General features: G+C 46.8%; 1 protein-coding gene across 4 annotated transcripts in view; it reads left to right on the forward strand.

Moving 5' to 3' along the window:
• Positions 1-26,872, forward strand: part of FGF12 (fibroblast growth factor 12) — a 186,801-nt gene that overhangs the window by 101,306 nt on the left and 58,623 nt on the right. For 2 of the 4 annotated variants that reach the window (XM_031603404.2, XM_090147387.1), the window contains one exon: positions 21,406-21,516. In XM_031603404.2, the coding sequence (XP_031459264.1) occupies positions 21,406-21,516 (111 nt within the window). Of the gene's footprint in view, positions 1-3,493; positions 3,853-3,908; positions 4,796-21,405; positions 21,517-26,872 lie in introns of those variants that run through there. The other 2 variants (XM_090147386.1, XM_031603403.2) reach the window with 2 other exon arrangements.

Raw genomic sequence — 26,872 nt, forward strand, 5'->3', positions numbered from 1 at the left:
AAACATGGATATGGGCTTAATTCCACTTAATAAGCAGACCTGGCAATGCACATATTTTAGATGTAATTTACACAGGGTAGGAATTTGGTACAATTCTTAAAAGGTGGCTGCATGCAGACTTCCAAACTCAATGGTGCCTTCCTATTGGAAGAGATTTGTTGCTATGCTGCTATGAGATGTGAATTAGGCCATTCATAATTATCAGTGAGAGATGGGTGCCTTTCTTCTCCCATTCAGCTACAGGAATACACTGATACATTTTACAGTGCTATTAAATTTAAACCTCCCTTAACGTTGTGTATGCATTTTTAGTAGCTGTGCACATAAAAGAGCAAATAAAAAAAGCATACATTTCTATCTGTGGTTAGCTGTCTGTGCACAGAATTAGTAGAAGAGAGATATGCCTAATGACAAAATCTACAGAATATAGCCCATGGCTTTTGAAGGCTCTATGAAAAATAAACAGGATATTCTGTAAGCAGCCCTGCGGGAATTATTGCACTTCGCTAAGGAAGGATGCCAATAACCTCCGTTTTGACCTAGATAGATCATTCTGTTTGGGAAGGTAAGGGAATGCAATTCTAGATCTCTTCTCTATTCAAGCCAGCAAAGCTCTGAAATTCATCCAGGCCTTCGTTTTTAAACCTCAGCACTGAGGACAGAAGAATTTATTTATCGAGTGAACAAAATCTCATAGGTGAGAACACGTTGAAGTGTTTATGTTGGCCTCCTTCCACAGCTCGTGCCCAGTGTGTAGGCTCCTTTCTGCCCAGGATGAGGACTGAGGGGCATTTAAAAGGCCTCACGATCAGGCATGGAGAACTCTCTGCTTGCTCATATGTGCACGATGGGCCTTTCTAACATCTGTAGGAGCAACCAGGATCTCTCCAACGTGGTCACAGCAGTTTGCTTGTTTGTTTTGTGAATGAGTGCAGCTCACTCCTTCCCTCTTCGCAGTGTGGAGTGTGCTGCTCTCTGGGATGGAGGCGAGGAGGGAGTGCCAGGGAGAACAGGGAGGGAGAAAAACTGCCTTAATCATCATAGGTTAAAGGGATTTTAATATTATATTAATACTATTATAGAGAGAGAAAAAAAAAAAATGTAGACAGATAGAGATGTAAGGAATGTGTGCCTTAAAGAAAAATGCCTCATTGGGCTGGTTTGGTCAAACAATGGAGCTTGCTTTGGTGGCAGTGAGGAGTGCAGAGCCTGCCTGCAGCAGGAGCGCTCCATGCACTGCTGTGTGCTGTGCTGCCCTCAGAGGGACAGCTGGGACAGACGGACAGGGAGACGGCTTCAGCTCAGCTTCCCCTGATAGAAGTTGGAGGGGAGAACTTCTGCTGGCACAGTGTAGAGCATATGTAGGCCTTTCTGCTTCGCTTGGCAGCCCACCTAGGATGACACATTTCCCCTGCAAGAATGACAGTGCAGGAGCACGATGAGATTGGCCTTCAGTTCCAGCTCTGGGCTCGCTCAGTGTTGTTAAAAGCATGGGCTGCTCTGAACCGCTGCGAGCTGGGGTGTGATCCAGAGTGGTGCAGAGCAGGTGTGCATGCCAGTAATGTCACCAGGAGTTCATGGCACGGTGCCTGCATTGAGAACCGAACCATGGACTACTTGGCCATCTATAAATAAAGACCTGTGTGCTAGCAAACGCAATATTATCTTCAGCTTCAGAAGCTCTGCTTTAATTTAATTCCATTACTGCAGAGGCTGAGAGACCAGGGAGAAGCATTTCTTTTTGGAGTTGCAGCTGCTCTCTTCTTAGATCCGCAAATCACCAACAAGGCCTGTGAGCAGCTTTATCACCCATTAGGATCATTTTTAAGTGCAGAGCTGCTGCTTTGGGTTTGCGGCTACACAAGAAAATAAATGAGTCAGGAGATAACATATGTGAAACTTATTTAAAATAGGGGGGGGATAAAACAGAGTTCTTTGACCTGACTACAGTCAGAAAGTAGCTTTATATAAGGACGGAAAACCTCTTTCTTGGGGAGATATCAGATTTGCTCACATCCTTTGAAGATGGAGCTTTGGATAATTCACTGGCAGTTCAGACAGTGATTCCCTGATTGCAAACAGCTTTCTTTAGGCCATGCCTGTACCTTGTACTGCAACATTCTTTGATGTCAATTGAAATAATCCAGCAGAGAAAATTAAAATACGAAGCATTTTAGTTACAGGAAAGGAAAGAAAAATCTTTATTGATTGGAACAGCAAAATCTGCTAAAAAAAAATATAAAAATTGGCAGCAGTTAAAAAGAAATCCACAGCCTGACGTTTATATCTCCTGAATGGCTGTGAATATCTTCCTCTCCTGTTCTGTCCTGGAGAACCTGACTCCACCTCGTTGGCATCCACAGGATTATGAGTGAATATCAGGAAGTAATGCGAGAGTTTAGCTCATCCTTGTGGTCACAATGGGTGGATATTTCATTTACCTTTTTTCCCCATCCATTACAATAGTTAAGAGCTGAAGTTCTTGCTGCAAAGTGGTGACATAGATTATTTTGCTGAAGCTGGTGATTCCCAGGGGGTTCCCCAGTTGGTTTAAAGGCTGTCTTCATCCCGGCAACTTTGGGATTGGAACTCATCACTGTTACTTGTCCCATGATACTTGGAGCAGCTGAGATCTCCTAACCCTGTGCTTCCCCAGGTACCCTATTGCTCATCACTTTCAGCATACAGACATAGCAGCTCTTACTTGTACCTGAAAGCTGGTGAGCCACCATTCTTAACAGCAGCAGCAACAGTCCGTATGACCAGAGGCGTATTTCTACATCTTAAATTTAGTTCACTGAAGTTTTGTTTGTGGAAATAAGAAGGAGTCAGTCCAGCTCAGGCTGGTTGAGCGTGTGCTCACATGCTCAGAGCATGTGCTGATAAGCATGCGTTGTGAACTGGGACCACAGGTACCGAGGGCAGCCCAGCGGTGCCCACCACTGCATCCACCCTTCATGCCCCCCAGACAAGACAGCAGCCCCCCAGCAACGCAGACCTGTCTCTGTCTAGAGAATAGGGGAAAGCTGTGGGGACGCCCGGCGGGCAGCTGAGCTCGGCAGCCGCGGAGGTGTCCAAGTCGGCTGCGCGCATCTCCGGCGGCTCCTTAGGGGGGGCGGGTCGGGGCCGGCCGGGGCTAAGGGCCCAGGGATGCCCGTTTCCCGATGGGGGCGGCCCGGGGATGCTCCCGAGGGCTGCCCGGGCAAAGGGGCAGAGCCACCGCGGAGCTGCAGTTGCCTCTCTCTGCCTGCGCGATTTTTTCTCATCCGAACCTCGATCACGTAGGATTGCGTAGAGAAGGGCGAGCGGGGAGCAGCTGCAATCCTCCCCGAGCCCGTAGCCCAGCTCCCGGCCGGCACCGACCGCCGCGGGGCTGCGGAGCTCCCCGCCGCTTTGGCAGCGGCCCCGCGCTGCCTGGGAGTCCGGGGGGGCGGCTTCCCCGGCCGCTCCCTCCCCTCTCCCCCCCCCGTTACAGCCGGGCTGAGCCGGAGGATGCAGGAGGGCGGCGGGTGCGGCGCGGCTCCTCCACGCCCCGCCGCCGTCGGGCGGCACCGCGAGGAGTCCTGAGCCCCGCACGGAGCAGTGGCAGCCGCACCCCCCACACCGCCCTCCTCCTCTTCCTCCTCCTCCTCCCCCACGCCTCGCATCGCTCCTCCTGCCGCCGTCCCCGCCGCGGCAACCGGGCCCGGGGCCGCCCCGGTGCTGAGCGCCCGCGGCTCCCGCCGGGCCGGGCCGGACGATGCGGGCTGCTGCCGTCTGGGAGAGCCGCGGCCGGGGCAGAGGCGGCGAGCGGGGCTGGAGGAGCTGCACCAGCCATGGCGTTGTGAGCCCGGGGCGCCGAGCTGCGGCGATGTGAGCCCGTACCCTCGGCCGGAGCGCTTCTTTTTTTTTTTTTTTTTTAAATTTAATTTAATTTAATTGCGTTGCCTCTTTTTGCTTTGTTCGCCGGCCTGGTGCTTTTTCTTGTGGCCGCTTTGCCTTCCCCTCCCGCCCTTCTCCGCGAGAGGAGTGGGGAGGGGGGAAAAGAGGAAGAGGAGGAGTGCAAACAGAAATGCAGCGCGGCTCGCCCTGAGCCCTGCCGCGGGAGCGGAGCGGAGCCGCGGGACGCGTCCATGTGCGCGCAGTGCCGCGCCGCGCCTGGGAGCCACCGCGCTGGGGCCGGGGCCGGCTGCGGGCCGGGGGGGCTCTGACTCATCCCACGGCCCCTCGCCCCAGCGGAGCGGAGCGGAGCCGCGCCGCGGGGACCCGCGGATCCTCCGCGCACCCTCCTCTGGACACAGCAGCCTCCGGCGGACCTTTGCGAGCGGGGCGGCCGCCTCCCGGATTTACAAGGCGCGGGGGCACCGCCGGCCCGGCCGGGATTTGCGCTCTCCGGGGACGGACCCATGGGCGGCGGGGTCCGGCGGCCAGCCATGGTTGTTAGCCGGAGCGCCCCGCTCCGCCTGGCCGGCTGAGCGCTCCCCGCTGCCGGGACTCGGGGCCGCAGCGCGCTAAGCGGGGCGTCCCCGTCCCCCCGGGGCGCGGCGGCGGCTCGGCCCCAGCGCGCTCCCCTGGACCGGAGCGGCGAGGCGAGGCGCGGGGGGCCCATGAGCGGCGATGGCAGCGGCTATCGCCAGCTCGTTGATCCGGCAGAAGCGGCAGGCGAGGGAGTCCAACAGCGACCGGGTGTCCGCCTCCAAGCGCCGCTCCAGCCCCAGCAAGGACGGGCGCTCCCTCTGCGAGAGGCACGTCCTGGGGGTCTTCAGCAAAGTGCGCTTCTGCAGCGGCAGGAAAAGGCCGGTGAGGAGGAGACCGGGTGAGTACCGCGGGCCGAGGCCGTGGGGACCGGCTCCGCTCCCGGGTGCCTCCAACCGTCGGGGGAAGGGCTCGCTCCGCGCTCAACTTCGCCCGGGCGCTGCGGTTCCCCCCGAGCTGCGGGGTCGCTGGGCGCAGATCTCCGCCGCAGCCCGAAGGAGGAACCCAGCGGCTTAACTCACGGTTGTATTTTCCCACCTCCCACTAGCTTCACTTCTCAAATAACGTGCTCTTATTTTCTGCATAGTGACAAGGGGATCGATAAGCCGAGCATCAATTAGAATCGTGGCCATTTGATATCTTGATCCCTCAAGTGCTGCTTCTTGAGCTGAGTTGCGTGGGGAATTTCCTCAGCTCTGAAAGCCTTCCAGATGGCAGCTGCATGACTGTTGCACGTAATACCGAGCTTGCAAGAGCCTAGAAATGCATTTTGGGACAGCCTTCTGTTCCTCTTTTTCCTTTATTTGTTTGTATGTTTGTATATGGGCTTAGTCTCCATTCCTTGTGGAAAACTTCTGCGCTGATGTACGTGTTGCTCACATTGCCATGAAGTCCCACCACCCACAGGTTCAGTTCTGAGCAGTGCTTTCAGGCGTCCTTGGTCGGCATGAGAACTCAGCACCTGGCAGGAAAAGGCCCTTCCTGAATTCTCAATGGAATTACTATTTTCTTCTTCCTTTCTTTCTTTCATTGCTAGAAACCACCACTCAGAAAAAAAAATGAAGTAAAACACAGCTTGCTTTGAGAAGCTGCTGTGAGCAGGTCCTCTCCTCAGGTGTTTGTTAGTATCATGGCTAAGTGTGGTACACATATACTCATCTCTTAGGGATGTGTCGTCAACCTGAGTAGTCCTCCCAGATTTCCCATATACGTGCACCCTGCAGCGAGGTGTCGACCAGCTGGTGGCTGCTCCCGGGGCTGTAGGCTGAGATATGTAACCAGCACTCAGGGGAGGAACAAAAACAGGGAAAACCTCTCAGGTAAAAAGGCCATTCATGGTTAGTTGTGATTGAAGGGGAAAGAAGACTGGGTTGTTGGGTTGTTGCCAGCATCCCCCCCATACACAGCCTGTGGGGCTGGGGCTGTATTCAGCTAGCAAAATGCTTCAAGACTCACAGTGCATGTGGTTAGGCTGCAAACCAGACTTATTAATGATCTGTTCTAAAGCAACTGCCAAGAGAGGATGCAAAATATTTGAAATACAGCGTGACTTGACATATTCAAAGGAAAAAAACAATGTTGCTTTTTTCTTAATTTGTTCATCTTACTGTGAGTGGTAGCTTGTGGGCCATCCTGTATCTTAATTACCTTGTGAATCCAGACCATAAAATGGCTTTTTGCCAAAAAGTGTTCTCATCTTATCTGAGGAATCCCTTTTTGTGGGATCAAGAGTGGGACCTGGGACTCTCACTGATGGAACCTTTTCTCATTCCTCTTTCCTCACCATCTGCTATTGAGTGACATCCCTCAAGCCAAGGACTCAAAGGGTGGAAACCATAAAAACACAGAGCCATTAAGGTGGAAAAGACCACTAAGATCATCATATCTGATGGTCAGCCCTCAACCCAAATCTAGACCTGTTTTCTGGATTTCAAGATGCTTTGTTGTGTTAAAGTTTGACGGTGGGATGTGGGTGGGCTGTCTTGTTACTGGTCCCATCCCATTGCTCCCAGCTGCAGGTGTAATTCTGCTTCCTTTGGATTCACTAAACACCCATGAAGAATCATTAAATTCTAAGAATTCCCTCCACTCGCATGGGCTGAGGGAGGTGTTCAATAAGTTACACACCAGAGTGATTTAAGGAAGACTTTTTATTGACTAAACGGAAGGATCAATGCTAGTCAGTGCTGTAAAAATAAAACTGTTCAGTCTTCAGAGCTGACAGTCAATCACTTGTAACCAGTGCGGTATTCCATTTGTAAAATTAAACAAGTAGAGAAATTAATTTGCTTTAAAAATATACCACCTGCCCAGTTCTCTCTTGTCAGTCTTCAAATGAAGGGTTGTTCTACTGGTGCATCCCACTCCTGGGCTCAGGTGTGCTGCTCAGAGGCTCACACGCCGCTGGGTTTGCTGCCATTCTCATTGTTGGTGCAGGGGGTGTGCTGTGCCCGCGTTACTTATTCATTGCAGAGTCACTCCTGTGCATAGGAAATGACATGCAAATGAACTGAAACTAGTTTAAAGAAATGTGCATACATTGTGCAGTGACCCACAACCCCAGTGATTATGTGCGCTTAATGATATGCAGCTTAGCGTGGTGAGAGGAACGTGAGAAACACCCGTGTTCAAAAGGGGTAGATCCCATTTGGAAGTGGCACGCTGCTGGGGGAACTGTTGTTACCTTCCTAAACATGACCTTGTTTTACAGCTGTAGTAACTGTTAAAATACTTCACTCTGACAGAGCGATATGCATCTACAGTACCTGGCGAGCTCTACTAAATGGAGAGAGTTCACCCCACTGTGCAGACAGCGAAACCAAGGCAGTGCTCGACACAGAGCCCCAGTTCGTCCCGTCCACCCCAGCACACTCCCCATGTTCTTTGCCTCTGTAAAGGAATGGTGTGAGCTTACGTCAATTAAGTGTTTATAATAAGCAACACAGTGCTGCAACTGAAATATCCAGGAATGGCGTGCATGAGCAGAGCTGTGCTTGGCGCTGGTTGGCACCGCGTGCTCCACTTCTCAGTTCTCCTGTTGTCGTAGGGAAGGGAGAGCTCAGAGCTGGGAGAAGTTGGGGCTGGCTCAGCACTGGGCGTGGGCAGCTTTTTGGAAGCAGGTCCATGCAGGGACATCTTGTATAATCAGAGCTCCGGGTGCCTGGGGAAAACAGGCTGTGGAGACGTCTCGGTGGTCGGTGGCAGCAAGCACCATGCTGTAAAGCCTGCACTCGTTTCATCCACCTCGTGATGGGCAAAGGCGGCTCGCCCAGCATGGTCTCCTTCTCTCTTTCCTGTGTTCTTTTTTGTTATCTTTTCTACACACTTGGCTCTAAGGTACAACTTGTCAGTTTGAGGCAGGCCAACTAAGGACGCCGATGTGATGGACGGAGTTGCAGATTTGGACACACGGGCTGAATCCCATTCTTGTGAATTCATACAGGCTCTCGGCAGCAGTTGTGCAGGTGCCAAGAAAAATGTGTGTATGCTGAAGAGCACCTGCACAGTTATATGTATAAAGTATGGCTAGAAAAGGTTAAAATATGTATTTGATTCTGACCATAGGAACTTGCTGGAGGATTGCAAATAAATTAATGTGTGGGATGGCTTTTTGGTGCTGCTTCAGGAGATGTAACCTTTGATTAAGGCTTGATTAAGAATAATAAATCCAAGAGTTGAATGCATAAGACTGAGTATAGCTGCTCTCCCATGGCTTCCCTGCCAACAAATGGTGGAACCAAGTGTATTCATCCCTTTGTGGCTGAACTGAAGCCTCCAGGCATGCTCAGCTGTTTTGTAGTGCTAGCACTGGGCTGGTGGGTGCAGGTTGTTGTGCACGCTGTTGCTTCATCACTCATCTTCACAGGCAGAGCTCAGCCTGGAGCTGGGTTCTGCAGCACCAGCCATTGCAGAGCATCATCTCCATCTCTTTGGGCTTCATTTCTGTAAAAGGGTTTCCAGCTCAGAATGCAGAGCTCAGGGTCACAAACAGTATTTTTTCTTCCATCAAGAAGAACAAAAAAAACAACTCTGTTTTTTTCTTCTTCTTTTTTTTTTTTTTCCACTGTCTGATATGTATTCCGTGTTTCTCCAGGGAAAGGATGCTTTTCCTTAAGGAGATCTAAAGGCGTCTTCCAAAGTGAAGGAAATGGCTCACATGTAGAAAAAAACCAATCCAGTAAATTAAAATGGCTTTTCCCTTTGCAGCATTTCTCATCTTGAATAATAGATGAAGATTTAGAGTTTTATATATATATAAAAATATATGTAAATGCCTTTGCAGCAGTATAAGTGAAACGTAAGAGCAACTTCAGCTGAAGGACACAGAAGGACCTTGTTCATTCACAGATTCATTTGAACATTTAAGAAGTCTGTCTATTTTGTAAGCTGTTAAATTCCCCCAAGTCCATCAAATCACAGAATCATAGAATGCCTTGAGTTGGAAGGGACCTTAAGGATCACTAAGTTCCAACTCCCTGCTGCATTCAGGGTTGCCAACTGCACCAGCTCAGGTTGCCCAGCATCCAACACAGCCTGGCCTTGAGCAGCTCCAGGGATGGAGCAGCCACAGCTTCCCTGGGCAGCCTGTGCCAGCACCTCTCCTCCCTCTCTGTGAAAAACTTAGCCAACATTTAATTTAAATCTTCCCTCCTTTAGCTTGAAACCATTCCTCCTTGTCCTATCACTATCAACCCCTGTAAAAAGTTGATTTTCCTCCTTTAAATGTTGGAGTTGAATCCTTTCTGATTTCATATGGAGTGAAAGTGACGATTGAAGCTCATGGAAGAAGCTCTTTTTTAGTTCTCCATTCATTTTCTCATAGTCCTTGCTCACTTTTATGTTCATTGCTGTCAGCTGCAGTACCTGACCAACCTATGGAATTTGGCCACTGTGGTGTCCCAGAGTTCAGGGTGCATCTCAGTGTTTCTCCACACAGTTTGTGTGTATGTCTGTGTACATGCAGCTGGGGGACCCCATCACACTGCTATTCTGTAGGGTTTGGTGCTGTCCTCCACCAGCTTGGGCTAGGGATAAGGTGTGCTTGGAGACAATGACATTGCCTTGCTGAAAAGAATCCTACAAGTGTTGGGTGAAGGCACATATGCCAAGTGGCTGGTGCTAATGAGTGCACAATAATCAGGAGTAGGGAGAGGTTCCCTTTTGCTTGAGACAGCTCAGCAAATAGGTTTTGTTTTATCAAATTGAGCCGTGGGGGTGGAATTGCACACATTCGTGATTTCTAAATGTGGGGACTCAGAAGCACTGCAGGCTGCTGGGTTGCTCCAGAGCATGGAAAACTCAGCTGCAACCCACTTTGCAGCACAGGCTGCAGGTGAGCACATCAGTCAGCATGCACACTGTGCTGCTGCTGGGCTGGGTGTAGTCCTTGCCAAGAAAATCCATAGAAATCATCCAGGCAACCAGTGGTATGGGTGTCTGTTCTCCCCATGGCCTCAGTGGGAGCTGTGCTTGTGGGAGCAGTGGACACTGCTCACTAGCAGAGGGGGTTCATCATTAAAGCAGTGCAAATGAGTGATTCCTCTATCAACAGCCAAATGGAAGTCAGGGGAAAAGAGGTCCGTGAGGGATTATTCTTCCTCTCCATAGAATAAAAAATCCATATACATCAGTTTATCATTGACTTATCTGTTGGTGGTTTTGGTATTGTGGTTTTTTTTGTTTGTTTGTTTTGAGGAAAATAGTTTAATTTCACAGGTATTTATTTCTTTAACTTTAAGATATGCTCCTAAAAAAATGTAATGAAATAATAAAAAAAGAAAGCTTGTTCTTCAAAAATACCAAAACGAAGTCAAGATTTTCTTTCTCCCTTCCTTCCTTCTTTGTTTCCTGCCACCCTTCCTTCCCTGCTTTGCTGAATTCAGCATGAAGTTAGAATAATTTCAGCAGAGCAGATACTGCATATTTTATCAGATAAGAGATCTATTACAAGAAAACTCAACAGTCCAACTTTGGCAGTGAGGAGAACAGAGCTGCCATGGGGGTAGCATCACTGTTGTGATGCTCCTTACCTGGAGCTGCACACGCTGCAGCCTGTCAGGAAACTGCATCCTTACACTCCCTGATGTAGTGCATGGTTTGTCTCCGTTCCCTAGCTAACACAACTCTTTGTGTTAACAAAGTATCCTTCCAGAGCATAAAGCAAACCGCTACATCTACTGTTTTCCTTTCACTGCATATAGCAGAAGCCTGAAATAACTCGGCCTTTCTGGAGGCTGCTTGTGCTTTGCATCTGGGTTGTAAGTGCAGATGCACTTTGTTGTCCTCACCCAGTGAATGACGCTGGCAGGGATTCCTGGAATACGTTGTTTTTAAAGGAGTATTTGTGCTTTGACAGGAGTTGGGGTCAACATTCCTTTTTTAAGGAAGAAAAACTTGAAATCTTTATGTGTTTCAGAGTGAAACGAAGGAAGAACAGAGCCAGGTCTTGGGGTTAATAGAATAAACTCACTTAATTGATATTTATCTAGAACAACATCATTTGCTGCCCCTCCCCTTCTGGCTGCATGCATGGTTTCTTTGCTTAGCAGTTGCCACCAGTATGGCCAGAACTGCCAAATAAATGCGTTCCCTTCATTCCCCAAAGGAAAACTGTTTGCAAAAGGTCAAGTTGTATGGGATTGCTGCAAGTGAAGCCAGGCTGCAAAGAACCAATCTGCATCTTCCAGAAAATTGAAAAATGGAGAAATGAGCATGAAGGCACAGCAGTGCTGACTTCCAGACCCCGCAGGAGATGCGAGCAATGCACACACTGGACCATGCACCTCGTCCTGGGCCAGTCCTTTCCCTGGCACAGGTCCTGTAACCAGATCTGGTTCTAATTGCTGTCTGAGTGCACCTCACATCTCAGTTATTGATCTTCAGCCATTCATGCATGCATCCTTCAGGGGCTGACATCACGCTCCAGTGGGGATCGTCTGTGACAGTGGCTAAAAGGGCTGGCAGAGCTTGTGATACAGCCACCAGTGCTTTTCCAGTGTGACTGTATGCTCTTTAGGACAGTGTCTTCCTGCCAGACAGGCTGAGAGAGCTGGGGCTGTTTGGCCTGGAGAAGACTATGGGGAGACCTGAGAGTGGCCTCTCTGTACCCAAAGAGTGCTGTATGAAGGAAGGGGACAGACTCTTTAGCAGGATCTGCTGCGACAGGGCAGGGGGAAATGGTTGCAAACTAAAAGGGAGGATATTTATATTGGATATAAGGAAGGTTTTTACACTAAGGGTGGTATGGCACTGGCACAGGTTGCCCAGAGAGGTGGTGGGTGCTCTATCCCTGGAGACACTCAAAGTCAGGCTGGAAGAAACTCTGAGCACCTGATGGAGCTGTAGGTGTCCCTGTTCATTGCAGGACACTTTGGACAAGATGGCCTTTAAGGGTTCCTTCCAGCTCAAATGAATCTCATTCCCAAGATGACAGCAGGGCAGGCAGGGGTGAACCTGCTCATCCCATTGGAGACCTTGTGGTTCATCCACCATGGAGAGCCTTAGGTGGTGGGAGGTGTGTCATGGCTTTCTCACACCCTGAGCATTTTCATTGGCTCCAGTGTGAAATTTAAATTGTTCTGCAGGCAGATAAAGTGTATTCTCACAAAGCAGAAGGAAAGAAAGAAGAAATGGAACCACATGTCAGGCTTTGACTGTTTTTAGCACGATCCTGCCCTTTGAAGTGTAATCTTGTTTCAGACCAGTCACAAGCATCACATTTTCTGTATGCACATTTAGATGTTGTGTAATATTTGTTGAAATTTAGCAATGTGCTAATTTTGGATCCAAAATGCTCAGAAACTGCTATGGGAAGGCTTATGGGAAGGCTGTGTTTGTGCAGTGAGGAAGACAAATCTCAGAACATCGTATGTCTGATTCTAGCTTTGATTTTTTCCATGTCTTAGATTCATTACCTATTAAGCAGAGAAGTCCAACACCTCTCATCCCTTTGGAGAAATGCATGGTGGATACAGCAGGGATGGCTCTGCTCTGTCCCCGTCTTTGCAGGGTGTGCATGCTGAGCTCAGTCTTCCCTCAGCCCCTGAGCTCTGCAGGTTGGAGGACACCCATTTGCTGAATACTCTGCATGAATTTTGCTCCCAATGTTTCTGCTTTGCAGCAGCCCACTTGGGAGCTGATCCTAGAGAAGAAGCTGAGTGCTTGGTCCCTTTGTGGAGTCACGTTTACACTCAGATGAAATGTGATCAGTGACTGTGGGCTCACACATAATATTTATGCTATCCTCTGTTTCGCGCTGGGTGAATATTGCTGTAATTTTGGCTAATTACACAAAACGTCAGGAAAATTGCAGGGTGTTCCTCAAAATAAATAATATATCTTGTATGCTTTGCTGCCCAGACTTATGAGCATGCCTTAACCTTCAGTAGCCGAAGCACTGACTGTGCTGGGAAATGACAAATTAGGAGCTTTAGCTACGACTTTTTTTCCATTAAAATTCTCATATTTTTCTGATATTCTTCACTTGAAAAGGCTCAGCTTGCATAAAACAGGGAACAGCCCTACATCTCTCCTTGATGTTTTCAGTTCCTGTCAGGCTTTGGTTTTCTCATCAGAGCTGAAGTCAGTACAGGTGTATAAGATTGCACTTTAAGGGGAGATGCTGTGAGAACCTGACTGCTGCTGAAACACAGTGATCAGGAGAACAACAACCACGTCCTTGGGGAGTGGAAAACAATCCTGGCAGTGTAGCTGTAAGAAGAATTGGTTTTTACCTTTCTAGTCAAATAAAAGAATTTTTTGGGGAGGAGAGGATTCCAATCCAGTGCAATATTTCATTCTACTTAAAATGAAACTTCAGCTTTTATCTCCAACTCTTTTAAAATCCTTTTTTTTTTTCTTTTGTTCCATTTTTTTTTCTTTTGTTCCAAAGAAAACCTCTCAAAAGAAAAAAATAAAAGTCCACCCATTTCTGATCTCTTGTTTTCCCCCAGTAATAAGATGGAGTTTGTGAATAGCTTCAGTTGCTCTCCCTCTGAATTACTGAGTAATTAAAATATTCAGCTCGCTAATTTCACCTGGAGGTAATCAGCAGCTCTGTGCCAATAGCTGGTGGCAGTTGGGCCATCAGGTTTCTTCCTCTTGTCATCCCTCTGCTTTCAGGTGTGGTCTCATTGGAGACCACTTCTGGCCCAACAGTACTAGGAATGGCTGTGCCATCCTTCCCTAAATTGTATCCAGGGGCTCCCTGGAGCGGGCAGCTTATGTGTCCTGTATGCTGGTTTGGTGTTTGTCGTCTGTGAGAAGCGATGCAGGGTTTTGGACTTCTTTGAGTCTGGGACCTGAGGTGGTTGCTGCGTGGGGTCTGGGGACTGGGTGGGTGACATAGGGTGACAGCTGCTTGTGGGCCCCCAGGAAGAGGGTGGTCTGGGAGAGATGTGCAGCAGTGGCCTTGTGGCTGTGCTCCTCTTTTCCAGTGCTTTATGTGGGTGGCCCCTTACCTCATGCTTGTGTTAATATCCCTCCAAAGCTGATTCCCCAGATACGGGAGCTCCTGCATGAACAGCAGTGAATGCAAACACATCCTTTCCACCTACTCTACAAGTGAGCAGTAGGCTTCCCTGGAGGGTCCCAGCTTTGTACAGCAAAGCAGGCATCATGGCAGAGGTTTGTACGTGTCTGCTGCTTGGTACAGGGGTGTGGGCAGGAGGCAACGGTGGTGGAGGGCTGATTGCTGTTCCTCCTTGCAGACATGAGCACAGGAGAGGAAATCACTTATCTGGATGTTCTTTTTGCCTACAAGTACCATTCTGCTCTGGTGACTCAGTGGCAGTGACAGGAGGTGATTGCTTTGATGGGTGCTGTCAGTGGCTCAAGCCCATCATCCCTCTGAGTTAGGGAAATGTCATTTTCAGAAGCTTGTCCTTCAGATGCAGAGGCCATCCCTGTCAGCACAGCCTGTTATTTCATGTAATGCACCCTGAAAACACCAGTTGTCTCTCACTAGTTATTAGTCCTGGGTGGACATTTGCACTTGAGATGAGTAAATACACAAGTGTATCACGCAGCCCTATTGTCCTGGAGTCATTTTCTTCTCAAAATAAATTCCCCATAATTGGAGGGTGCCTCCAACCTTGTAATCTCAACACTCTGGAGCTGGGCAAGGCCTTTGTTCTGTATCCCTGGGAGAGCAGCTGGGATCAACTGCTTGGTGATTCTGGGGGCATTCTGCCCATCAGGAAAGATTCCTTAGTGTCATTCGGTTGCTCTGTTTACGCCTCTGCGTCCATCACCCAATCCTTCAGGCCAGCTACTTGTGATGGAGCACATCCTTCTGGTCACAGTCATTTTGCTGCCATTTTTTTTTTGTTGTGGGAAAACACTTTATGGGGCTGGGAAATGTCCTCCTTGCTTCCCCGTTTGGGTGGCTTCAGTGAATCATAGTCATGAGCTGAGATGCAGAACTTACACCGACAGCGATGCGTTTAATTGGAGACAATCACTTACTTCATTTTAACTCCAAACACCCAAGAGAACTTAGCAGCTTCTGGGTGGGAGCAAAATAAAGCACTTTTTTCTCCTGCAGCTTTTCATCTTTTCCTCCCTAAGCTCCATGCTGACGCCTGTCACCATAGTAATCTGCATGGAGCTTGCTGGTGCATTTGCGTGCTGAGTTAGTGCAAACCTTCATTAACTCTGCTTCCAAAGGGAGATTTTGGTGCTCATCTCTGCCAGTGTGTGTTTGCAATAGTTGGCTTATTGGGTGTTCTGGAACCTGTCCTTCTCAGGGGAGAGGAACTGCAGTTTCTGTGGTGGCACTGTACCTGCGGAGCTGATCTCAGTAAATTAGGAGCGGTTTATACCCTGACTTGAGTGCTGGGTTTGCTGTGGATTTGAGTGTGGTTGGATGAGTCATAAATCAGCCTCCCAGTGTGACAGCCGTAGCCTGAATGGGGGAAAAATGAGAATAACGGGGTGTGTAAGTTCCAGGCTCAAATGCTTAATTGGAAAAAACAAATGTTCAAAAAACATTTAGGTGAAATGTGCTCCTGAGCTGTGTTACAGGTGCCCTGTTTGCAGTCACATCCTCAACAGAAGTGTTGCATGGGCAGAGAGGGCAGACAGCAGTGCACCCAGCTGGGATCAGCCCAGCACCAGAGGTGCTTTCTCCTTTACCAGCCCAGTGTGCTTGCAGTGCAGCAGGTGCTGGCTGGGCTGGTTCAGAGTCCCAGACAAACTATTTGGTTATTGTGCTGAGTGCAGGTGGAGGCATTGAGTCAGAGTGTGTCCTGCTACAGCAAATAGGCATGTCTCCTGCCAAAATTATTTGGTGGTACCTTCCTGCTACCTGGCTGCAGTTGCTGGATATAAAATGGCTGCTAACTGGCCAAGTGAGAGGAGTCTTCCACTGTTTGACAGCTTATTGCATGGAGAACAGTAACCCCAGAGCTTCATTTGAAGCCATAACCACCACACAGGACCTCTGACATCCAAATGCAGAGTGAATTTAGAAGCAGTTCTGCACCAGCACCCTCCAGTCGAGGCTTGCTTGTCAGCCAGAGCATTGCTATGGATTGCAGGAGACCCTGGAGCCAGTGACTGCAGTCCCTGAAAGGTCTCTAAGTCTTTCCAAGAGGCTGCTGAAACCCAGCCCTGCGAGATCCTCCCGTTTGCTCAGTGAGCTGAGGTTAAGGTCTGGTTGAATGGTGTCTGGTTGAGTTCCTTCAGGTCTCCCAGTCTAGACCCTCAGTTAGACACATCGCAGCGAGGCATGGTGCTCTGTGAATTAAAAGAAGTGAGGCTATGCAAACTGTCCTCTTGAAGGTGGGTCAGCTGCAAATCAGAGTTGTGCCCTATTCTGTGATTCTCCACAACTCAGGGTCTAGATTGGTTTGAGCCACCCTACAGTGCATGATGGAGGTTGTAAGGTTTAAGGTTCCTGTGATTCATGCTGTGGCACATGCCCAGCTCACATTCACACAGCAACTTGCTGATAACAGTAAGCAACAGCATGCTCTCAGCTGGGTTTTGCTGAATGCTGCATTGGGTGCATAACCCCACAGCTTCTTTCCACATTAAGAGCAATTGTCTTGCTTGTGCAGTTTCCATTTTGCAGTTAGTTCTGTGTTCAACCTTGCAGTGGAATTGCCAGATCACAGCCCAAGCCAATGGTTGAGCACCAGGTGAGAAGGTGTGGCTAACCCAGGGAGCTCAGGTGCAAGCAATGCACCTGAGTGATCAGAGGGGTGGATCCTGGCTCCATCCCTACTCATCCTCATTTAAGGGTTAGCAGGTGAGTGGTAGTATCTCTCTGGATGAATGTTATGCTTTTCTTAAGATGTTACTGGTCATTGGAAGATGCTGAGTTAGTTAGTTATTTTTTTTTACTTGCTGTTGCTCTGTAGGATTTGTAGCCTCCTAGAAGGCACTGTCATTTCCTTCTTTGCAGTATGAACTAACAGAGCAGAAATTAAATGAGAGATAATTAAAGAGCCAGTGATGTTTCTAATAAAAAGCTTTTCTCCTAGTGACTCTGCCAGAGCTCCTACGCTTCCCCATGGGATATGGTGAATACCTTTAGTGGTGCTTGTGTCTGTGGGCAGTGTGATGCTGTTGGAGGGCTGATTTGTATGTGAGTGCCCTGTACCTTTCATGTCCTTTGGGAAGTCCCAGAAGACAGAACAGGCTGCCCAGAGAGATGGTGGAGTCACCATCCCTGGAGGCATTTGAGAGCTGTGGAGATGTGGCACTGAGGGATGTGGTTAGTGGATGTGGTTAGTGGACGTGGTGGGATAGGCTGGGGTTGGACTAGATGATCTTACAGGTCTTTCCAATCTTAATGATTTAATGATAGTTACCAAACAGTATAGCGGCAGGAAGCATAGCAGCCTGTGGTGGATGGAAGTGACCTGAAGGCCTAGAACTGGAGCAGCCGAACTGAGTAACATCAGCATCACGCTACTGGTTATATAGCAACAGGGAGATCAACAATCAGATTGTTACTGGTTAGTCTCAGCTGTATTGAAGGTCAGGAAGCGAAAAGCAAGGTTTGCAGAGCTGATGAACTTCTCCTGTGGAAAGGAGAACAAATGGGATGTCTGCTGGGGAGGTGTGATGTGTTGGTTGTTGGGTGACTGCTTTAAGAAGGGTGAGCAGCTGAAGGCTCTGTCTTTGCTCTAGGGGGAAAAAAACTAAAACAGCTTGATAGATGCTGCGAAGATGGGCAAAGCTGTGACTTAGCTCTTGCCCTCTGATATTCTTGGCTCTTCTGCTCTGTGACCATGGCCATTGGGGGTGTTTTGTGGGGGTGACTTTCCCTGTACCTTCAGGGAGCACCACATTTGAAAGACTGGAGCTCACTGCCTTGGTATGAGGAGTAGCTCTGCTGCATTTCCTCTGGCTTCCCCACCCTGAACAGCTGTGTGAGGAGCCAGAGCAGGATCCCTTACGTGAACATGCTAAAGCACAATGGCTTATAAAAGAAGAACAAAAATATCCCTTGATATATCACATGGGAATCTTAATAGCTTGGGGGCTGCACTGGGAATAAGTGCTGCATAAAAGTCTCTTGTGTTCAGACTGTGCTTTGAGATCAAGGCAGTCATAACTTCTTCCTTAAATTCATTCTGAAACACTTGTCTTTGTCTTTAGGGAGCCACTAAGTTACAATGAAGTCTTGTCCATGTTAGTTTAGTTCCATTTCTTTGGGAAAAGCTGATCCTGCAGCAAAGCAGGAGAGTGAGTGGAGGAGCCTGAGTGGGAGAAGTAGGTTTATCCTGAGTGCATTGTGCAGTATTGCTCCTTTAAAGGCGTGGAGATCCAAGCTGCTCTTAACAATACAAGGAAGAAAATGGTAATGAAGGGGATTGTACTTGGCTGTGCTGCAGTTTTTCTCCACTATTTATGGCTTGTTCTGTCTTCTACTGATTGTAGTTTGGGGCAGTTTTACTGGGGGAACTTGACAAAATCTCAGGGTTATGGGCTTTCTTTTCCTGCCAGTGTTTGAAGTGCTGGGAATATTGTCTGCAAGGAAGAATTGCTCTCTTCTGTATCTAACTGCTAAGCTGTGGAAAACTTCCATTCCATTTTGTTGTCTTTCTGCCTTGTGTTATGGCCTGTCAGGATCTTCCTCTGTCCTTAAGTGACCAAGGGAGTTGATGGTTGTATTAGTTTCTAAAAACAAGCAAACAGAAAATCGCTGAGATTTTCAGTGTGATTGCTGCAGCACAAGGGGTGGCAATGCTAGAAGGCCGTGATAAAATCGCTGTTCTCTGGGATTGGAAAAAGGTGATGCTAAGATGTATGATATGACTAAAGAGTCAGGCAAGAGCCAAGTGTAGAGTTGTGCCTTTGGGTTGGCTGGAAAAATGCTACTCTGTGATTGGACGCCTCTCTTCAAACAGTAAATCTGGGCTGAGCTTTGGGAAGAAGGATGGGTGCATCCTTGGTCCTTGTTAGAAGCAGGCTTCACCTTGAGGGTCTGGAAAAGGCTTTGTTTGTTGATAATGCAGGGCTTCATAAATGAGCCCAGAGTGTGGGGATGCTGCTGCAGAAAGGGCTCTTTCTCAAGGTGGAGGCAGAAACACCACTGCATTAGGGACTGGAGGAACAGGTTAGTTTTACATGTGGCTTACTGCTCTGTTTTGCTCCCCTTGAGCTACTGTGAGCTTAGGAGTGAGCCTCAAACTTCAGCTGAAGTAGATCTGGTCAGAAAGAAGAGCATGGAAGAGAAGACTTCTCCTTCAACCTTTCCCTTGGCAGACATTGACTTAGAAAATCCCTCGTCTATGAGGCAAGCAGTTATTGGAGCTTGAGTCAGACCTGACTGTGTTTGTTGTGTCAGTGATGAAGGGATGCTGGGGCTTTGCTCTGTGTTTTCCTATGGTGGCAGCCTTCTGGAACAGCCCTGCTCCATCTATCTAGCATGGATGTGGGGAGGTTCTGATGCTGTTTTGATAAATTCTTAAGGTGACGGTAAGCTACTAACGGTGAGAAGCTTTGCTGTGTGTTGTACTCAGTAGGCTGCTTAGTGTAAGTGGCAGCGGTTTGCATGTCCTTCCAAAATAATATGCATGATCCAAGTATAGCTTGGACCACAAAAGACAAAGGCCTTCTGTCCTGTAGCTAAATCATCTTCCCAAGGAAGGGGGTAAAGCTGTTTCTTTTTTTTTTTTTTATCTTCACTCCTCTTATGCTTCAGGGGATTTCAGGCAAGGTCTTCCCCCTTCCCCAGCACAGTGAGAGCTTCAGGCTGCAGGAGCGTCTCTAAGCATGTCCTGCTGGGAGCTCTTCCATTTTGTGCAAAGTACTTAAACATGAAAATTTAATGAGAGAGTAAAAATGAGGCTGAGACTCATTCAGGGACTGAAACATAGGTTTCCTATTGGAGAATGCCTATTAGTGCCTTTATTATTATTGTGGTATTAGCTAAAAGAGAGGAAAAGGGACACATTGGAGGGGTGAAGTGTTCAGCTGTGCCTGATAATACAGCTTTGCATTCCCTTCCTTCTTGAATCAAGTTCCTGTATCCAACAAAACAGATCTTGCGTTTTGGAAAGAACAAAGCAAAATACTTACTTTCAAATGAATTTATTTTGTTTCAGTTGGCATGTGCTCTTAGTAGAGTGTACTTATTGTCCCAGAGCTGTGAATCTTGCTGGGAAAATGCCTTCCTGCAGTCTACACCATTTGGGTTACTATGAAATCACTTTTTAAGGCAGCATGGAAACCAGCTGGCACTGATTTATTCATGGAAAGCACATGCTTCTGTATATACAAAATTGGACCTGATTCTCTTGAGGGCTGGTAGAGGGGTCCCCAAAGCTCCAACGCTTTACAGATATCCACCCTGCTCTTTCTGCTGGCCACGGGGTTTGGCTGGAGGAAATCTGGGCTGGGGGGCCAGGAATGTTAGGGATGGGGAATCCTGATGGGGCCACTTAATGCAGTGTGACTGTGAGGTATGCAGTGAGTGTGGCTTATCAAACCTCAGCAGAGGTTTGGAGGATGGAGGCTGACTACATTTTGGTATGCTGCACTGGATTTTTTTTCCTCTTAGAGCTCATTATTGTTTGCTCAAAACTTCTCAAGGGTGGTCAGACAGAACTATGAACTCGCTTTGCACAAGGGAATCTCTGTAACCCAGCTGGTGGGGCTGCCTGTAGCTGGTTAGTTGGCTTTAAGAAGCTACACCAGTAACACACCTGTGATCAAAGTGAATTTGTCCTGAATTTTTTACTGCTTTATTTCTGTTTGACCAGTGGACCCTGCTAATGACAAAGAGCAGTTCTCATCTGCCAGAGTATGTGGCACACATTTTTTGGGAGGGAGGAACATACGGGATTTGAAAACAGAGGTGTTTCAGGTGCCCATAAATGTTTCAAAGGTTGTTTTTGGAGGTGTCTCACATCTGTTCTTTTAGGAATTTTGCTCCCCAAATCCCACACGGTTGGACTGGTGCAGCCTGATTCAATGCTCAGTTAGTTTGGTGTTACGCTGCTTAATAACATCAATTTAAACAGATTTTTCAGTGGCATAAAACTGGAGCGACACGATAGTGAATCAGACATAGAAACCGAGCGAGTTGCCTGCACAGGCAACAGAATAAGAAACAATAAGTGCATTCTTTGCTAGACTGCTAGCAAATTTGCTTCTAAACTGGAGGCATATTCAGAATACATAAGCTGTCTAAAGACTTTCATTTGGTAGGTAACTTTCACTGAAGCAGTGTTGCATAAATCTGTTACTTTATGCTGTACCAACTATGCCTTGCATTTTACCTGCTCATCTGATCTCCATTTTATTTGCCTGTATGTCTGTGTATATATGAATATTTTACAACCTCTCTTGAAAGGGATTGCAGAAAGCTGTCTTACTTCCAAATGCTTTATTTACTCAGGGCTTACTGGGGGCTGTACAAATTAGGTCTCTTGCTACATGTTTGGCATATCTAATATATATATTTTTTAATTATATATACTTTTTCTTTTGCAGAACCCCAGCTGAAGGGAATTGTGACAAGGTTATTCAGCCAGCAGGAATACTTCCTGCAGATGCACCCAGATGGTACAATTGATGGGACCAAGGACGAAAACAGCGACTACAGTAAGAAAAATTAGCCTGTTTTGCAACCCAATTACAATCAAATGCATCACCTAGTGGGTCTTGATTGTGAAGCTTCATTTCAGAGAAGATCGAATTAGGAAGAAGCCAGATGTTTTCTGCACATTTTTTCTATCTATACTTCCCCTTTAAATCTTGCCTGTGTAATTTCATATATTTCCTCTCCAATCTTGTTCCCTCCTGCCCCAATTCTGTAACTGCCATCTGGGTGGGGTGGAGAATAAAACCCATGATTTGAACTACTGCCAGAAGAGAAAGGAGATTATATTTATACACATGCCACATGGGTAAAGGATACAGGGAATTCTCTTTCCAAGGAGAAGAGGAGATAATTGCTTTCGCTCTTTTTATCCTGAAAAATTCAGCAAGCATCGGGAATTTCCAAGCTGGAGGAATCCAGCTGTTCATCCAAATCTCCTGCTTTGAGACTGAGGTTATTGGATGTCCTTGCCTTTCCAAATGAGGTCTGCTTCCAAAACCCTGCTCAAAGGGAGTTAAATTCATACTACCCACCAAAGGTTAGCAAAGTGCAGTGGAGCCATGTGGGTTTAAAAGTGATGCTCACATGCAGGAGCCATAATGGTTTAAACCAACCAATAGCCCATATCCCCTTGTCAGAGCAGTGTGCAAGAGAGGGGCTCTGTGAGGATGTCAAGTGAAATCATGAGAGCCTGGCAGAGCCTTTGGAAAACGAACCAAGAGAAGCCAGAAACCTGGCCTGGAGCATCCTGTTAGCATCAGGTTTTAGTTCTGCATCATGTGCTTGTGCTAAACGAATGAAACACCACAAATTGATGATATAATTCCAATTTACATGGGAAAAGAACAGTGTGTAGACAACCTCCCCACACTCCTGTATACCTCTTACTCTGTGGAGGCCTGAGCCTTCCTACAAGAAGCCTGGCCTTGGGTTTTCTCAGGCAGATGCCAGCACACAATGAGTTCAGTGGGCTTTAGCAAGTGAGTAATAAGCCAGTGCTGGGTGGTGTTAGCTGCTTTTTTCCAAAGGAGGAAGACATAGGATGTTTTCAATCTGCAGAAAATCCCATTGGAGGCTTATTTGTCATCTGGCTTGCAAAGAGCTCCTAGAAATGGCAGGGATTCATTACCCTCATCTATCAGTGAGGACCAAACAACGAAGTAATGGGCTTAAATGGAAGCAGAGATGAATTTGGGTAAACAGCAGGGGAAAAAGGAAATGTAAGGACAGTTCTGCAATATTTCAGACTGGCAGAGGAGGCAAGGGAAGCTGCTTCTGGCCCCTCCTCAGTGGGCACAAGAGCAATGTCCTGTGTCTCTGTGACTGAGTTAGCCCCACATCACCCAAACAGTTCTTACGTATGTCAGAAATGTCAGAGATCACATTGGAAAGATGCTAAGTACTTGTAAGCCTCTTCCACTCTGTCTTCTTAATTGGAAAGAGATGGGCACTTCTGGAGCATCAATTTATCTGGTGAGATGACAGCCCTACCTTGGCAGCCTGGTGGCACAGGAGGCCCATGGCTGTAATGTGCCAAGCCCATTGCTCAGTCATGGGCTGTGCAGGAAGGTTTGGTACATAAAGGGGCATTTCAGATGGAGAATACAGGGATCAAACAATCCCCTGTGTCTTGACCTTAGGGGATATCAGAAGAGAAAAATCCAATCTGATAGTATTTGGCTCCTGAAAATGAGAGGAGTATGCTTTATTCAGTCCTATTTAATTTTTGACTGCTCACTTTCCTTTACGAATCTTCAGTTTAAGTCAGTGATTTATATGATATGAAGCTTCCTGTTATAGCTTCAAAGTGAAAAGTGTTACTTGGTTTTGGAAATAACAAAAAATAAAGCATACCTTCTCCTTTCTCTATTCCTTTAGATCTCTTGAATTTTGACCAGAAAAAAAAGCCACGTAAGTGTATTCAACTAAGTGAACAGCTGCAGACTTGCTTCACTGGTATTTTCTGTTTTAAAATATTTATCCAGAACACTCCTGGCCAGCTATTCAGAAGCTGTATTTCTGTGCAAAACTCATCAAAAATAGATAAATGATATTTTCCTGTCCCTGGAGTGGTGTTGGTTAACTCACTTCTTCTGTCAGAGAAGGATGCTCTCGACGCTCACAGCAGGTCCTTGCCATCATGTGTGGCCACATATTCTCTGTTCAGAAGTCATCTTCACACAATTAAATGCCCAGTGAATGCTGTGTTCCATACACTGACTCTGTGTGCTGTATCTATGCACTAATTATTTGAATTATCATTATGAAAGGAAGCCTAATTTTTGTGAAATGTATTAGGTTGGTTTACTCTGGCAAAATAAACATTTCAAATGAGATGCCGACACGTCCCTGAGATGCATCTGACGCAATTAAAAGTTCTAATAAAAATCCAACTATTTGTATAAGAGGAACTGCTAATATTTAAGCAATTTTAAAATGAATTATCTATCTGGTTCCCATTTTATAGGTGTTCTTGAGAGGCTGATGGTATTTATTTTCCACCTCTTTTCTTAAAAGAGGAGAAAAAAAAAAAAAAACAAGCCAAGTTCTAATGGCATTTGAATGGGCATCCAGCCAGCTTCCCACAAAACAGTGCTTGGGACATCTGTTCTTTATACCATGCAGTTAGAGGCATGCTATCTTGCCATAAGCAAGAGGACAGGTTCTCTTCCTACTTTTATGGGGATATATGAAGAATTTTTGTATATAAGTTAGCTCAGACCCATAATCAAGTGAGCGTTCAGAGTTTAAGAAGTGTCATGTGTCTGAGAAACTGCAGTGATCAATGTGTTTGTGGCCAAAGGGTTTAGCAGTGAAGTGTGATAAAAGTGCTATAATCAATAAGCATTGTCACATATAAATCTGGTGGTGGAAGAAGATGGTGAATTGTAATGACAGCAAACCAGCACAAGCATGCAGTGTCTTAATTTTTCTATCTCCTGCATGTAAACCAAAGAGTATGTCCATCCCATGTGGTAACATGTGGCATAGAAAATATAACTTTTGCAACAGAAGAAAAGTGTTTAATGTGTTTTTTTTACTACATCAGACCCCATAGTGTAGAATAATAGAATCATTAATGTTGGAAAAGACCACTAAGATCATCTAGTCCAACCACTGACCATGTCCCTCAGTGCCACATCTCCATGATTCTTGAACACCTCCAGGGATGGTGACTCCCACCTCCCTGGGCAAGCTGTGTCAGTACACCATCACTCTTTCAGAGAGGAAATTGTTCTTTATACCCAACCTGAACCTCCCGTGGTGCAACTTGAGACTGCTCCCTGTTTTCCTATTGCTGAGAAGAGGCTGATCCATGCTTCACTCCTACCTGAGCCTAGTGGGTCCTGATAGTTGTACCCTCCTGCAGGTAGTCCTCTTCCCCACCCTTAAATCTGGTATTTCAAGTTAAGTGGGAATTTTTTTTCTTGATACAAAATGAGACATTAACTTTTAAAGTTAATTGAGGTTTTTCCCCATGTTTTTTCTTTCTTGTAAGAAAGCTTACAAGCTCTGAAATCTGTTCCAAAACAAACAAGATGAAATATTCACTTAAAAATGACAACAAATGGCTTTAACTAATTCAGAGATCTTTAATGATTTGATTGCTGAAACTGTTCTGAGAACTTGCACAGCTTTGATTGACCTTCAAGCACTTTCAATAGAGGGAAAAGTTTGCTTCATAAAACTCCTTTGGCTGTCAGTCACCTCTGTCAGATGTGTGCCCTTCAGCTTGCCTGCCTGCCCACTTGCTTCCCTACTGTACAGCATGTTGTAGGAGATGCTCTGCCATGACTGTGAGCTGTGGGACCAAGGGAGGTTGGGTGCTGGCAGTGCTCTTCCTGCTGTCACACAGCACAGTGTGATTATTGGTGTGCTCTTTCAGCATACACCTGTGGAGAAAAGAGTTTTGCACATGGAGGTACTTCCAGGTGGAACTTCTTCCCACTAATTCTGGGCATTATCACCCCACTGCCTAATGAATGCTTTGAATGATCTGTCACAAGTTTTCTATGGAAGACAAATAGGCTGTATAGAAAGAATGATGATGCCCATTTTGCTTCATTATTTGCAGTAACATGCTCCATTTTTCAGTGGGGGAAAAATTAGGGAATGAAAATTGCTTATAAATAGACTTGTTAATTACAGAGGGTTTTAGACCTCTCTAGTAGTGAGAAATTGATTGAAATATAGGCTTGCCTTGGTTACTGTGCTCCTCAACAGTAGGATTATGTTGTAATGCAGCTCTATGGTGCCTGGTAGCTACACTGGGGCATTTCTGTCTCCTTTTGGAACACTGTAAGAGTAGTGCACTCCTTGACTCTTATTGTTCAAATACCAATATCTATGTTGAACTTTGTATGTATCTGTTGAAACCCTCTGCTTGCTTCCTATGAAATTGCTTAAACATAGGCACTGATTTTGGTAAGGCTTAAGCATACATCTTGATATTTCACTGGAGATGGTGCTTATAACTGGAAGAAGTTATGCAGTTTCTGGGAGTTTGACAAATCTCGTGTTCTCCACTGTTTGCAAGGAAGCAACAATTTTTTTTTTTTTTTACTACTTTTCTCTCCATATTTGCTATAAATGTTTTTCTCTTTAAAAGGGGTTCTCAGCCACTTTTGTCTCATCTTCTCGGTAGTAATTCACATGGAGGAGGTTCTTAAGAACCATCTCATGATGGAGTTAAATCCATATGTTACCTGGCATGTGTGTGTCTAGCAGGTCTCCTTGGAGAGTGACGTTGGCATTGAGTTGGATTTGAGTCCTTTTGAGTCCTTCCATCATACCAGCTTTAATAACAGCCTGACCTGAGGAACTGCAGCAGTTTGACTGGGAGCAAAAGCTACTTTTGCCTTCAGTGCTGATGTTAAATGAGTGGTAGCACATCTCCCAGAGAAGGAGAGACTAAGAGATGGCACAGAGAGATCTGCTTCTCTTGCAGCCATTATGGGAAGACCTCTTTCAGGTGTAGAAGTTTGTAAATGATCTATGAAATGAATCAGTTTGAGGATTATGTGTGTGACAAGGAAGAGACCTTGAATGAAGCATTCCTGTGTTTCTGCTTGACCCTGTGCCTGTTTTTCCATGCGCTGAGCTGTGCCCATGGCAGGGTCCAGTTAGCTCTTCGCAAGCTGAAGCATAAAGTCCTGCAGCACCTGGGTGCTCTTATCCTATAGATCTCAGTGGGAACAAAGCCATGTTAATGCTTGAGTGTTCAGTCTGTCGGTGCTGACAGTCCTCTCTCTTTTGAGTCCCTTATAAGTGCAGCCAAAGCCTGACCATTCGTTAATGGGTATGCGTACTGGAAAGGTCTTTCACTGAGATCCAGGGGCTGCTTGGAATCGAGCAATA

The sequence above is a fragment of the Phasianus colchicus genome, chromosome 10, assembly GCF_987193195.1.
Source record: "Phasianus colchicus chromosome 10, bPhaCol1.hap1.1, whole genome shotgun sequence".
NCBI lineage: Eukaryota > Metazoa > Chordata > Aves > Galliformes > Phasianidae > Phasianus > Phasianus colchicus.